The sequence below is a fragment of the Falco biarmicus genome, chromosome 10 (genome assembly GCF_023638135.1).
Source record: "Falco biarmicus isolate bFalBia1 chromosome 10, bFalBia1.pri, whole genome shotgun sequence".
Taxonomy (NCBI): domain Eukaryota; kingdom Metazoa; phylum Chordata; class Aves; order Falconiformes; family Falconidae; genus Falco; species Falco biarmicus.
In genome coordinates, this window is record NC_079297.1 from 12,879,963 (window position 1) to 12,895,609 (window position 15,647).

A 15,647-nucleotide genomic window follows, 5' to 3' on the forward strand; every position below is an offset into this window, starting at 1 on the left:
AAGTCAGCTACTTGCACTAAGTATAAAAATGTAAACCAAAGCAATTTAAAAAAAAATAATAATCTGTTTCACTAAAAAAATCCTTTCCAATATTGTCCGTCTCATCACGCAAGAGCCCAATTTCCAATTTCTATGTATTCAGTCGTGTATACTTGCTTATTTTAAAAGTCATGCTATTATTTTGAAGTTATAAATATTTTTTAAAGTGTAGGACAGACAAGAAAAGTGCTTAATAAAAAACCTGAAGTGTTTAGAACCTATATTGTTTTACTTTGATCTATCAAGACCTCCAAAGCAGCAATTTATGGTCCAATTATGCTTAAGGACTGGCAACGCTGCTTCTAAGAGTTGCACATTTCAGTGTGCTATGGCAGTTTGAAAACATCAGCTACCTGGAAAAAAGGTCCCACTGGACTCAACAGTAGCATTTTTCCCATAATCAGGTCTATAATGCAGCATTAGTAAAAATGTAGGTATACATGGCAATAGACTGTAAACGTGAAAAATCCTTTGATACACTGTGGCAATAAATAAATAAATAAGGCTTTTCCAGCCTATCAATCTAGGAGCTTCAAATTAAGCACTGGACTTTCAAGGTACAAGTTTTACTGCTATTTTTTTGAAGTAGTAACAGGTGCAATTTAAATTACTCTTATAGGGAATAATCTTCTATTAAAAAAACATATGAGGAATATTAATGCCAGTTGGAACTGAAGACACACAGAATGTTTGACAGACTTCATCAAACTACATGGCATCACATACCATAGATAGTGTATTACACAAAACAATGTCGTACAGTAACATAGTACAGCTTCTGATCTACCTTTTGTGACAGGTGCATTGTTTTAAGGTTGGTTAGGAGTTTCAGTAGAAATATTTTTATGAAGACCAATTGAAATAGATGATATACAAACCACCACTGATTTCATTTGGTACTAGCAGCAAAATTCAGTTAGTTGTTCTTTGTATACTGCCCTGAAAACAGTGAATAGTAAGAATACCTATTACTATATATTATTAAAAAGACAGGAAACTATGTGTAGGTTCACACAAGCATTTTCAGTTTTAAATGAACCTGGATGCAAGTACAAGCCTGGTTCAAAGTAACAGCAAATATATAGGCTTAAATCTCCAAATCTAGAAGGTATCTAAGGAGGGACTGAACAGTTCCTCAAAAAAGAAATGCTTCTCATCCCACTTTTTACCCACTCACTGAGTTCAGGACTAGATTGCTTGTCCAGAGGTGCTCAGCACTAAGCACGAGACTAGCTACTACAAAAGCTGCAACCCTAGACACAACAGGGTGAGGTAAGGACATAGGAAGACTGCCTTTTGTATCAGAACTCCAGTGACTAAAAAGATGATCATAAGCTTCAAATCTGCGAGTTTTTAAGTTAGACTCTGAAGATGTTTAAAGCAAAAGAAGGCAGTTTTCTTGTGTTGTATCTGCCGCTTCTCTATTCATGAGTGCTCTGTGGTACTGGGGGCATGCAGGGACAGAGAGGGAATTGAACAGCACGCAAAGGTTACACGAACTACTGACAAAACCGCCTTAAAAGTCAAAATGCCTTACGTGGAAATGAAATAGCAACACTTCATTTAATAATAAAAATATTCCATTGTCATGCTTTGGCAATTTGCAGCTTCATCTATACTCACATAGTAACAAAGACTCCAGGCAGAATTATTTTCAAATTATTACTGCTGAAAAGACTATTCCGTCACCCAAAATCAGATGCAAAGTAGTAGAATGCTACTACGCTACTACTCAAAACCAGATGATTCTCATTGTTAAATGTAATGCCTTTTCCACAACTCACAACTGAACAGCGAAAAAATCTTATTTGGATCCCTTCCTCCCTGCAAGAAATAGACTTCCAAACTAAAACCCCTCGATCCTCTTACTTACCTGGTGGTAACTGAAAATTCTGAATGTTAGTTGGATTCTGAGGTGGCTGAGGCAAACGAGGTGCTAAAACTGTAGGAGTCAAAGTTGCTCTGATTCCACTCGTAGTTGCTGTTGGAGTCCTTGGCAGACTTTGTGCCACTGTATTGGCAGTGCCTTTAGCCATTCCAGTGGGGGTGCCAGGAGCTGCAGGAGGTATCCCACCAGGATTGGGAGCAACATTGGAGAGCCCAGCTTGCATAGTTTGCCCAATAATCATGTTACCCCCTGTAGTACTGGGCTGGCCACCAGTAGCCAGCGTCTGCTGTTGGGATACTGCCTGGACTATAGTTTTAGGAGACTCCGATTTGATGACCTGTGTGGCGGGAGCTGCTGGCACAGTGGAACCAGACTGGCTGTTCACAAGCGATGTCTGGAGGGAAACTCCAGATCCCACAGTGGCTGTAGCAACAGCAGGAAAACTCCCCACACTGATGGTTGAATTGATCACAGTATTGCTCCCGTTTTGAGTGGCTGCACCAGCTGCAGCTACTGTGGGTCCTGCGGTGTGAATCGGTGGCCTCACAAGCGTTACTGTAGGCGCCCCAGTTCCAATGCTTGGTGGTGGTTGCGAGGAGATAACTGTGGGCGAGGAGGAAGATGCAGAGGACACAGCAGTATTAAGGAAAGAAGTCTGGATGACAGTGTTGGAAGCCGATGGCAAAACAGCATTAACAGTATTTCCTTTCCCCACAGATCCAGGTCCATTGTTAACGAGAGGGGCAACAGCAGGTGCAGAAGCAGGGTTAGCAGTCACAGGAGTCCCAGAGAAAGCAGCACTTCCTGTGTGGTGAGAATTCATCACCACGTTACTCCCATTCAAAGTTTGCACTGTTGTGGTCCCAATCTTGCCATTCCTGGTGGACAAGGCAGTTGCCATAGTGCTGATAACCACCGATTTGCCCTGACTGAGGGTCCCTGGAGCAGCAGTGACCTCAGATCCTCCTGCTACTGCAGTGGTGGTGCTGGTGCTCGTTGTGGTGGCTCCATCCAGAGCTGAAGTCTGGGACCTGGTGTTATGATTAATAACGCCCCCTTGCACTCCTCCTGCTCCTGCAAAACAACAAGAAGGTTAAACAGAAAGAACGAGCAAGAAGAGAGGTCCAGAGAAGACAGAATGTTCTCCCTCATCACCAAGTCTTCTCCATCTCCCAGGCAGCCCACCTGGAGCCAAGAAACGGGACAGGGAACAAAATGATCACAGCTTTGAAGACATTATCTCGAAGCCTCTAACTTCCCACCAAAGACTGGCATATTCAATATTAATTGTGACACCCTGCTTTCAACACTACAGTAAGACAAAACAGGGAAAACAGATTTGATACAAACCAAAGGAAGGGAGGAGGAAGACCACCTTAGACCTCTTTCCCCATTCTAGAACCTGACATAATGCTTAGCAACAGAAGTGCAATGGCAGAGAGGGCAAAACAGCAGTGGAGCACACATTAATAAGCCATGTTCCCTATGCCCTGCACATGTTACCCTCTAATCCTTTCATCTCCTACAGTTAGATCGGGAGGCTCAACAATGGCAAAACATGAAAAAGTAAAAGGAAAGAAAAACATTGGCCTGTCAAGGGAAGTAGTGCTGCAAGGCCTGGAGCAGGTTACCAGCAGAGCCCTCCACTTTATTACAGAATTTGTTCTTCCAGATCTGAAGTTCCCACAGCCAGAGATACTTAAAAATAAATAAATAAATAAAAAGCAAAGCTGGTTTCGAGAAGAGACAAGGTGATGTAGCTTCTTGTCCTGAATAATCCTCACGCCTCTTGACGAGAGGCCTGGTGTTACCACAAGTACAATCACACACAGTCCAGGTCCTGGCCCTAAGGAGACAGAAATGTGGAAAGAATAGTGACAGACAGATACAGAGATGCACGTTGTAAGGGTTAAGGAGATCCTCCTAGAAGAGCTTCATTAATCGTAACAGAGGGTCTGTAATATCTTCTTACACTTCAGCAACAAGAAAGCGAGCAAAAAAAGGAAATAAAAAGGGCGGGGGGGGGTGGGGGGAGGAATTGCAGAGAGGTTCTGGGGAGGCATTTCTTTTAATTCCCCTGAAAAACAGCTTCCCTCCCTTGCCATGTAGTGAGCTCTTAGTCCCAGCCGTCACACTAGCCCCTCGCACCTTCACCACAGGGAGAGGGGGCACATTCATTCCCAGGGAGCTACCGGGGGCGGGCGGGCGGCAGAAGACGGTGTCGAGGTGGGGTGTCGTGGCCTGAATTCCCCCCCTTCCTGGGACCCGGTGTTGTGACAACACCCCCTTGAGGGCAGAGGAGGAACGGAGGTGTCGAATGCCCCCTCCAAGCCCCTGGAACAAGGGAGGGGGGTGGGGGAGGAATATCCAGGCGGGCAGATATGGGGGGGAAGCATTTTGAGGGACTTCCTCCCCTTGAAATCCCCCCTCGCTTCCTCCTCTACAGGAAATAGGTGTCATGATTAATAACACCCCCTTGCACTTCAGCAACAGAGAAGGGGGAGGGGAAGGAGCATTTACACAGACAGCTAAGGCGGCATTATCAAAAGGGAATCCCCCCCATAACCTCCCCCCCGGGGAAGGCAAGGGGGGCAGCCACAGGCGGCACGGGGGGCACAGCCGTTACCCAGGGGGTGGGCTCTGCCTCCCCCAGCCCCCCAGATCGAGAGAGCCCCTCTTACACTCCAGCAACAAGGGCAGGAAAAGCGGAGGGGACCGGCCGAGTCACGGACGGGCACTGCCGGCTGGTTCTGCGGGGAGGCTGCCCCCACACATGATAAAACACCCTCTCGTAAGCAGAGGCGAGGAGGGAAAATAAAGGGGAGGGCGCAGAGGCGCGGATACACACCGAGGGGGCATGCCGAGGGGAGGCTCTCCCCCATATGATCGATACCACCCTTTGCACTCCCGCTCCTGCCACAACGAGAAGGAGGAGAGAGGGAAAAGGGGGGAAAGCAGTGAGGGAAGGAGGCAGCCGGAGCTGGGGAGTGGGGGGAGGGGAGGGCCCCTCTCCCTCAGAGCCCCCCACCCCTGCCCATGTTACCTGCTTTTGTGATCTCTGGGGCACTCAGTCCCATCTTGCTGCTGCTGCTGCTCTCTGTCTGGGCATTAGCATTGCCTCCTACTACTACTCCTCCAGGGCTAGGGCTAGGGCTGCTGCTGCTACTGCTGCTGCTCACAACATGGTTCCCCAGCAGCCCCCCAGCGGCCCTCAGGGGCTCCTGCGCCTTGTGGTGCTGGTGGTGGTGGCCGGAGGCCGCCAGCTGGGACTCCAGGGAGCCCACCAGGTCGCTCACCACCTTCTCATCCACCTCCGTGTTCAGGAAAACCTCATCCAGCAGATCCGAGCCCGCCGCCATCTTTTTTTTGGAGGGTTCCTGTGAGCTGCTCCCTCCTCCCCCCCCCTCCCCTTCCACTCCTCCCTCCCTCCCCCCACCCCACACACACACACTCCGTCGCCAACCGCGCACGCGCACGCCGCCAGCCTCACATCACCGGCCGGAGAGGGATTCCGCCCGCCGCTGATTGGCCGGCGGCCCTTTATAAAAGGCGGGGCAAATGGCTGCGAACGTTTAGTTGGGAGTCGGGCGGCAGCTGCGCGGCGGCGGCGGCGCGGCGGCCGGGGGCGGCCGGGGGGCGGCGGGCTCGGCGCGGCAGGCCGCGGCTCTAGGGGCGGGCGGGGCCGGGCCCGGGCTGGCGGGGCGGCGGGGGCGGCCACGGCTCTTTGTCTGCCGCGGCCCAAAATGGCTGCATGTTTCCCTGCTGCTCCCTGCGTCCGGGTCTCCCCCGCCGGCGCGGGTCTGAAGGGCGCCCCACACCTGTGCCAGCTGCGTGTAACTGATCCACCGGCGGCGGGGCGGGGGGGGGGACGGGGGGACGCGGCCGGCCAGGCCCCACGCCCAGCCCTGGGCGGGGGCAGCGGGCGAGGAGGAGCAGCCGGCCCCCGCGCCTCCCTCCGCCGCTGGCAGAGGCGGGCTGCCCCGCAGCGCTGCCCGCCCAGGCGGCCGCGGCCCCTCGGCTCGGTGCGGCAGCGGCCGGGCGGCGGGGGCGGGCGGCGGCGCCGTGTGCCAGGCGCGGTCTCCGCAGGCTCCCGCCGCGGCCTGAGCAGCCTGACTCAGCACGGCGGGCCGCCGAGGGGCCGGGGCCAGCCCCGGGAAGCGCGCCCGGGCGGGGCGGGCGGGGCGCTGGGCAGGCCGAGGGGAGCGGGGGAAGAGAGGGAGAGGCCCATTTCGAACGGGCCACTCGCAGCTCCGACTGGAGCCGTGAGGCGGGGGCCCCGCCGGCCGGGGACGGTCCCCGCCCGTGTAGCGGCGTGTGTTACACCCCCGCCGCCGCTTAACCCTTGGGGGGCAGAGCCGGACGGCGGGGCCGGGGGGCTGCCGAGCTCCGGGGGGGCTCGGCCCGCCGGGCGCCGGCCTTACAGTAGGGAGCTGCACTTTGACCCTGTTGTGCAACCATCGGAAAGGAAGTAAATAAAGTAAAAATCCAACCTGCCTTGTAAGAAACGCTCTCTGCTGCCAGGCACTGTTTCCCCCAGAAAACTGAACTATTGGGACAACATTAATTGAGAGAGAAATCGTAGCATGTGGTAAGTTTTAAGGCGTATCAAGCTTAAAATAGCACCTCTTATTTTAGGACTATAAAATAAGCTTTGCTCTTACGTACTGGGAATGGGTGGAATGAGAGGCTGGGACCGCGTTGCAGCAGGATCCACTCAGCACCTGCTGGTGCTCGGGGTTGCCCAGCCTGGTAGCCGGTGGCCAGCTGCAAAGGTGGCAGCTTGGAAGAGCGAGAGCTACAAGTTAGCTATGAGAAGGGATTGCTTTAAATAGGTCAAAGTCTTCTCTACTTAGGGTTGCCCCAACATGGGTGTCAACGCTTCCTGCATTACGTCTTTGTGGTGATCGTTTAACTTGCACTGTAACATGAATGAAGCTGCTCTGCGGGCTGGCTGCACTGCCAGTGATGGGAACCGGGCTGGAGTGCCATCCCGGCTCATCCTGCCCCCAGATACGAGCTGGAGTGCCATCCCAGCTCATCCTGCCCCCAGATACGAGCTGGAGTGCCATCCCGGCTCATCCTGCCCCCAGATACGAGCTGGAGTGCCATCCCGGCTCATCCTGCCCCCAGATACAAGCTGGAGTACCATCCCAGCTCATCCAGCCCCCAGATACGAGCTGGAGTACCGTTCCCTGTCATCCTGGCCCTGGATACACAAATGTGTCTGAGGGAGAAGCTGTTTGCAAAAGCTCACAGGGGGAACAAAGGGAAGGGTGTTTGTTCTTAACATGTAGGCCTCAAAGAAGAAGGCAAGTAAATATCTTTAAATCAAAAATCTTAGAAATCCACAGTTTATGGTGATATTACTGTTCCAGTTTCTCATGTCCTCACGCCTGCTTTAACCTGAGCAGCAGTTACAGCACTGAGCCTTTCCTAAGGCTCTGATCACTTCACCAGGTGGCATCACTGGAAGGGACTGCCTAAGTCCTCTGAGAAGTTTTATATTAATCTTTTATTATTGTTCTCAGGTGTTTTGTACTCTGCAGCTTTTCTCAGTCACCGTTCAAAACTCAAGGGAGAGAAAGAAAACACATTTTCCTTCTCTATGACTTCCATTTTATCAATTTTTGCCGAACTACAATGCTGCAAAGGAGCTGCAATTTTACAGACAGCGTTGCAGGTTGTGCCGCCCGTTTCTTACGAGGCAGGAGTGCAGCTTCAGGCGGGGTGGTCCCTGCCAGTTTGCTACTGCCACAGTGGAGCACTTTGCTAGTTTTAGCTATGGTGAAATTCTATAAGCAACATACCAAAGAACTATCCAGAATAGAAGTCTGGTCGCATTCCCTATCCAGTGGAAGAGTTAATCTACATCAGCTGCTCAAATGATTTATTAAGGGTAAAAAAGCTAGACTTGAGCTAAAACAGCCCGATGGCGCAGAGCGGCTGCCAGTCTGTCTTTCGTGGCATCTACCCAGGAGTACAGCCCGGTGCTGGGCCACAGCACCCAAGGAGCGATGGAGGGAGAGTGGGTGACAGGGAAGACGGATGAAATTATCAAGTGGCAGCAGTAGTCAGCATGAAGGGTCAGGGCAGCTTATATTCTTCTCCTGCTCCCATTCTAGGACAGCTTGAATGTAGTTTACAGTTGCATACAAAACCAGAAATAAAAACCTAGAAATCTTCATGTCCTTGTTCTAACACTCTCTTTAGTGTACCATATGGCATATCTACCATACTAGGTAAACAACTTTACAAAATTACAAGAGCAACTGAGATTCGTTACAACTTGTGCATTATAAGTGTGTAGCATTCATTACTGAATAATTTATCTTTTCATACTCTCTGCCTCTTGTTTGACATTGGAAGTAACTTTCTAGACTGGAATCTTCAGGACTGGGATTCCAGCTCCTCTGTAGTCTGTACTGCACACCTTCTGTTTTAAATGGTATGGAAGAGCAACTTGCATAAGAATTCCAGTAATGGATTACTGGTAATTATCAGTGTTGGTGTAGTAGTCATCAGACTCTATATACAGTGAATGCTATCTATTTCACCCATCAGCAATTACACCAAAAGATCTTGAATGTTATAGGCACGTATGGATTCTCTCTAGTGTCAAAGAGTAGAAGGTAGCAGGAGCTATACAGGAAAAATCACAGAATGGTTTAGGTTGGAAAAGACCTTTAAGATCACCGAGCCCAACCGTCAACCCGGCGCTGCCAAGCCCACCACCAACCCACGTCCCTGAGCGCCACATCTACGTGTCCTTTAACCCCCCCAGGGCTGGTGACTCCACCACGTCCCTGGGCAGCCTGTCCCAGTGCTGGGCCACCCTCTGGGGAAGGAATTTTCCCTAATATCCAACCTAAACCTCCCCTGGCGCAACTGGAGGCCGTTTGCTCTTGTCCTGCCACTTGTTACCTGGAACAAGAGACTGACCCCACCTTGCTACAGCCTCCTATGAGGTAGTTGTGCAGAGTGAGGTGGTGTTCCCTCAGCCTCCTTTTCTCCAGGCTAAACACCCCAGTTGCCTCAGCTGCCCCTCATAAGACTCGTGCTCCAGCCCCTTCACCAGCTTTGCTGCTCTTCATGGGACTGTCAGTTCCTTTACGCTGCTCGTTTTAGTATACTATTATTTAAAATACTTATTTTTTTCCCTACTGCACAGAGCCTGTATCTCAAGATGCAAGTGGTAATGCAATTGTCTTTCTGTTTGTTTTCTAAAAATGTAGTTAACCCAGAATTCATTACAGGAACATCTGACAGAGGTGACAGCAGGATGGATTATGGTGATAAGGGACATACCAGAGAAGCCTACAGATGGTTTGTGAGGAGAGTTGCTTTTGGGTGTCTGTATGTAGCTCCTACAAGTTTTAACCAACCAGTCAGAATACTAAAGTCCCATCAATAAATAGATGAAAAACTGATAGTGATGGTTTTGACTGGTAATTTTTTGCTCTCCTTTCCTGCCCCTTTCTCTGTTCCTTACCCAGCGACTGATCATTTAAAATGCTGAAAGTTAGGGTTTAGCCAGTAACACCTTGATTCCACAAATTCAGTCAAACAAAATGACAGAATCCACGCAAATTTTGGTTTTATTCCGAAAGCTTCACTGTCCTTATAGCCAGTATCCCACTTGACCTTTCTGCCTTGTACCCCATTTCCAATTTTTCTTTTTTGCGGAGTTCAAGAGCTCAGTGGACAATTTGGTAAGTACAGAGTGTCAGGAGGAGATAAAGGAGTGGAGCCCTGACTGAAGATGATGCAGTCCTATGCAGAAGCTCCCAGCTGGTAAAATTTGAAAGCCTGTGTGCTGATTCTTCTGCAAATGGCTGTCAGTCTGTGCTAACAAGTGTTCAGTGAAAACAGCAAGGCTTCATATGCATCTGGAATACAAAGGTTTGACAATCTGTAGAAAAAATATTCCTGTTTTAAGTATTTTACTTTGATTTTAGTGGTAAATGCAGCCTTAGTACAGACATGCACATGGAGATAAATAAAACTTCAATGTCTCTTTGCAGTCTATGGACTTTACTGTCTTCTTGTTGGAATTGGAAATTACTGTTAAAGTCTTGGTCTTAAAATCATCCCATGTATTTCAGCTGTCCTTAGGTGAATCCCTGAAGAAGTCTAATTCTCCTAATAGTCAAGGATTAATATTCAAAATTAAGTATGTTATGCTCCAGGAAAACGTCTTAATCCTTGCACTGTAAAATAAAAAGAGATGAACAGTAGATTTGGAAAGCAACTGTACAGTCCCTTTTTATTTTAGGATAATCATACCTACCTAAACTCCTATTTCCACTTGAGGACAGGCTATTTCTGCTAGCTACAGAAGCACCAGCCCTTTGACTGCAATTCAGTGTTCCAGACAGAACACCTAGCACAGTGCTGCTATGGAGGAGGTATGGCAAAACTACCCGCTTATTTAAGTGTTTACAGCTGCATAACAGTTACTGGAAGTCCAGAAGAGGAGCAGAGAAACAAACAACTCTTCTTTTCATAAAATATATTTAATTATAGTGAGATATGATTGAAGAAATATATTACGTGACAACTTGAGGGATATCCTCTTTTTAAAAACAAGGTACTTAACAATACCTAGGTATTAACTGGGAAATACATAGAAAATATCTGTTAGAGAGAGACTACGTACGAGCTTGCTTTCCAAAAAGAAAAGTTAGCTGAGCACACAACTGCCTTGGCAATCTTCTCTAGTTTTTATGAGACAGTTAGAAGACTCTGTCACTAATACATACTACATGCAATTCGTATGGGAATTATTTAAGTATGGCTGTACTGAGGCACACCAAAGTCCACACTACTTAACATCCTGTGCCCAAAAGAAGAGGCCCAGAGAATATACTGTGGGATAAAGGTTTATTCTTTAAAGGCCTTCAAGGCTTTACAGTATAAAAGAGCTGTGGAATATTGTTTCTACTTCCCAACTGCTCTTAATCTAATTTATCGGGCTACTTACTGCCTGCCAAGATAGGAAGTATCAATATCCAGACTCATCTGTAAGGGAAGAGCTAGGGAACTTTACTACAAAAAAAAGAGCACTTGTATAAGGAGATGGAAGTTTCCAAATACACATCCCAGCAGCTAGCAGATGGGTTTTTTAAGTAAATCTTCTGAATGGAGATTACTAGCAAATGGCCAGATTTCTGTCTGTGGAAAAGACAAGAAGCAGGCATGTCATCAAAGATTTGTGTTTTATCTGTTCTGAAAATTTTCTTGTGCAAGTCTACATGATTCGCAGGAAAAAATATTATTAAAAGATTGGTGGTCCTTCTGGTCACTACAACTAGCTTCAATAATTTCACATATTTTGAATTTAGCAAATTATTAGAACTGACTGGGCAAAATGAAAATGCTTTCATCTCTAAGCAAATTAAAGTAACTTTTGGAAAATTGAATCACTATTTCCAAGTGATACTCTGACAGAATATGTCAAGAAAATGTGCCTACTGATGGGTCTCATTACTAGAAATCCAATTTGCACATTTTACAGTCAGGATTTGTTAGAATATGTTTGAAGTATTTATTTTTAGTGAGAGGTGACTTGGGCAGTTTTTGCTTCAATTGTTCTGGGATTCTTTGTGAGCAAAGTATTACCTTGCCAGGGATGTTTTACCAACAATATGCCCTCAGACAACCTAAGCAGTATACTAATACAACAGATACTCCAGTTCTGGACTCTTTTGTGCCCTCTTGATTCAGAGCTGTACTAGTTCTTCCCTGAGCCTTCCAGCATCATTCAATATCTAACATTCTCTCCACCAGTCCTCAGTGTTTACTTTTTGAGCAGCGCGTATCACTGGTCCTCTTGGTCCTCTTCCTCCTTTACTCTTCGAGATTCCAATTCTCCACCTCCCAGCAATTTTGAAAAATAACAGATAAATCAGCCCGGTGCCTCCAGACACAAGCTTGGTAGCTGCCATGGTCAGAAAGTTGCTTACAGCTCTGTCCAGCTTCATACATGACATACAGTACTGGTCACTCAGGTCACTTTGAAGAGGTATAGTTAGGATGGCTTCACTTGAGATGTAAAGGCCACAGAAAATTTCCTTGTCTATGTCAAGATACTAACTGGTCAAGTTACTAACTTGTCACTGATGATGCTGTATGTGCTAATAATGTGCACTGCTTCCTCCTCTCCCTAATAATCTTCTGCATATCAGATGAAGCCAAGAGACAGAGAAGATGGGAACGTACATGGTGTGATGCTATTGCACTCCCCGTTATGTGCACTGAGAGCAGAGCAGCATGCACTGTTAACACTGGAACTCCTTACAGAACTGAAGACTGCTTGATTTTTTTCCAGTCAATACCATGATACACCATTCTTAGATCATTGCTTTTTTGATCCAACAAAAAGAGTTTTTACTGGACACTTGTTTAACAATTGACCAGTTATGGCAATCAGTGTTATCCTCTTTCTTTATATGCTTCCCTCCACTCACTCACCTTTAAAACCACATAAAAAGAAAGAAATGAAAGAGCTAAAGATAAATCTTCACGTTCTTTGTTCTTGATCAGTGCCAAGAACAGGTACAGTTAATGCCACGTCAGTCACGAAACAGCAGTTGCTGTAGTTGAAAACATTTGTCCTATGGAATTTGATAGGCATGTTTTTTATCACAACGCCTAGAGGTTGTAAGTTATGGGAACAGAGTTGGACACATTTTTTGTCCTTATGCCCCTGTCTAAATCATTCAAAAGCCCTATGACACCCTTCTTTTAAAACAGAGGAGTTACGTAAAAAGAGGATTTTGTGTGTGTGTCTGCATATATACTTTTTAGCTCAACAATAAGAAATGTCAAATGAAACTAACTGGCTGAAAAGTTGCTAAAACTTTCAGCACACATACAATACACAGGTCAAAATCCAGATTCTTGTAGACTTGAACTGGAAGAATAATCACATGTGTAAGCATTTCTGAAAGTCATCTTCAGATGACAAAAATGGCTAAATCATTTTCCCTACTCCATTTCTAGTTCATAGTCTGCCAAATGCTCTTACAAGTCTTAGGAGACAATAGGATTCCTCAGAGCAACCTGACTGATCTTGGTGACATTATAAAAACAGAAACAAAAGACACTGAACTGGAAAGCCAGTGCAGACAGAAGAGGTATGGAAACATCATCATTTAAAGAAAAAAAAAATTAAATCTAGTAAAGGAGGTTTGTTTTGGTTGCAATGAATTGAGATTGTATCTAAACGTTTTGTGGATTTGGAATGCAAAAAGTATGTAAGCGAGATTTTGCCAAGTTATTTTTTTAATGACTTCTCTGTAATAACTGGTTAAAATAAATCATGCTGTAGCTTCTTCATTGAGCTGCTGCAGACTTAATGAAAACACAGCATGAAAGGCTATTATACAAGGGTGTTTTTTTAATTCTCCAGCAGTCTAAAATAGTAGAATATGACTTCAGACTATAGGTTACTTTCTTACACTACCTATAATATATTCTCACTATCAGAGACAGAGTTCAAGGACTTGCCCTATTCCTTTTAGTGAGCTTTTGCTCATTTTTGAAACTCCAAACAAATCAAGTAACTCAGATATGGAATATGTTCCCACAGTTGACAGAGGAAACTAGTACATGTTTTGAAGAAAGTCAGACAAATATTTTATCTCTCAAAATAGAAGATGGGGAAAACTTCTAACCCAAAGGAAATGACACACCTAGATGAAGGGCCAAGTTTTTTATGTTAAGTTGTTCCTTGTTGTCACTTTGGTCTGTATGGTGTTACTTGCAATACTCTTCCATTACCACAAAAGCGAAACAAGGTTGCTGTCACTCTTACTTAATTTTCTAGGTAAGACCATAAACCCATCAATCTGTGTAAAGTAACCATTTATCAATGACCAGACAAAATGGCAGGCAACAAATACCACATCTTATTTAGGAAAGATGATTAGTTAGGGAAGCAATAGACAATGTGTATGTTTTTGTGTAAGAAAGTCAAATTGTTTTTATGAAACTATAAAACTTGTTGGTCTGAATTATTTTCAGCAGACCAAAAGAGGGAGCTGCTTTTGCTGCTCTCTACAGTTTAGTGGGCCAATAAGTTTACTCATTCATTACTATTACTTGACATGAAGCCATCTAAGTAGAATTGTACAGCTTGGCAGCTTGAAGCCATCCCTGCTACACCTTCATCCCCAGCAAGAACCCATCAAACGTAACATCCTTGGAATTTTAAAAGCTATGTGAAGTTGCATATAGGTACATGTGCTGGTATGATTACACAACATGCTAGTTCTTACCCCTGTACTACTACCAGCATTTCCACTGACTTAAAAAAAAAAAAAAAGTCTGTGCAGGGCCATGTTGCCCCCTTCCTAAAGTCCTCCTGTCATTAAAAGAGATTGACAGAAAACAGAACCCTTAAACCTTCACTTGCAGTTCATTGTTCTAAATTAAAACTTTTTAATTCAGAAGGATCATCTCTCCAACAGGAGCCACACCACTGTCTTTTATATCTAGGTGGAGTAGTGAGCCACCTGCATCACACACCTGCATTCACCCTCAACTCTACTTGGGGTTCTTTCTGCTTCATCAACAATTGAGATTCTTCAGACCAGCTTTTGCTCCCAGCTATACTTGCACAAACCTTTTGCCTTCAAAACATCTTACTAACAACTGCACATCCCAGATAGCCTTTAGAAGTTTGTCACAGGTGATGTCATGGGCCGAGTAAATGCTGAGGATGCTGCTGAGTAAAATGCAGAGTCCAAGATGAAGCTGTGAGGTGGACTGGAAAAAAAATTGAGCATATTAATATGAATTAAGGAAAAAATTGAAGTGCCAAATGTCAAATGTTATTATTAGGGTTACTTTACAGAAGAAAAATGTGGTTTAAAAGTGCACTAACTAATAAAACCCTTGTCACACATAAAATATTAGAGAAAGGAGGTATGAATTACAAATAATGCAAAGGCTTTGGAACAGTAGATGTCAGAATTTTCAGGTGTGTGTGGAATGTGTGTACACAAATACTACAACAGTAAGGAGAAGCGTGAGTTAGAACTGGTGAGCCAGAGAGACACTGCCGTCTTATGTGAAGATTGATTTATAGTTTAGCTCCTAAAATGTGAAGGAGATTAAATGCCAGTTTATTGTCATACAAAAGTAAATTACTTTCTGAAATGGCACTAAAATCCTATCGCTATGAATTACCTTACCGTTCTTGGTATCTTTAACCTCAACTTGAATTAAAACTTATAAACTTTAAATTCCAAAGCCTGTTTAGTCTTATTTTTAAAAGTAAAATAACAAACATAAATGCAGAACACCCTAACAGATAAAACAATGTCCAATAATTCACATCCTCAAAGACATTTCTGAGGCATGCCTTTTAAAACAAGTCCAAGAACAAATCAAGCTATGAAACTGCAGCAGATGTTATGCAGGGAAAGAACAGCATACTGCCAAGCCCAGGTAAAATGACAAGTTAACCTGGCTGAACAGAAAGAAGCAGAATCTACTAGTTGTTTGTAAAACAGTTAAGGAGAGAGAGATTCATTTCTTTGGCTCAAGAACAGAGTCCACTGTAGAGAATTAATACAAATGAGGTCTCTGAACTGAAATATCTCATAAAGGAGCTCTTTCCTCTATGTTCTCAGCCCAGTGATTTATGTTGACCTATGATTTGATTTGCACTAGCAAGAGCTGGGCAGAAGGGTCTTGGTTCAACCTCATTCAAGCC

At 45.5% G+C, this 15,647-nt stretch overlaps 1 protein-coding gene across 1 annotated transcript in view; it reads right to left on the reverse strand.

Annotated features, from left to right (window-relative positions):
* TAF4 (TATA-box binding protein associated factor 4) overlaps nt 1-5,329 on the reverse strand; it is a 39,910-nt gene extending 34,581 nt beyond the window's left edge. The window contains exons 1-2 of the mRNA XM_056354367.1: nt 4,971-5,329; nt 1,913-3,001 (exon numbers count right to left, since the gene is read on the reverse strand). Coding sequence (XP_056210342.1) covers nt 1,913-3,001; nt 4,971-5,286 — 1,405 coding nt within the window. The 5' untranslated portion in view covers nt 5,287-5,329. The remainder of the gene's footprint in view (nt 1-1,912; nt 3,002-4,970) is intronic.
* Between the last annotated feature and the right edge of the window lie 10,318 nt (nt 5,330-15,647).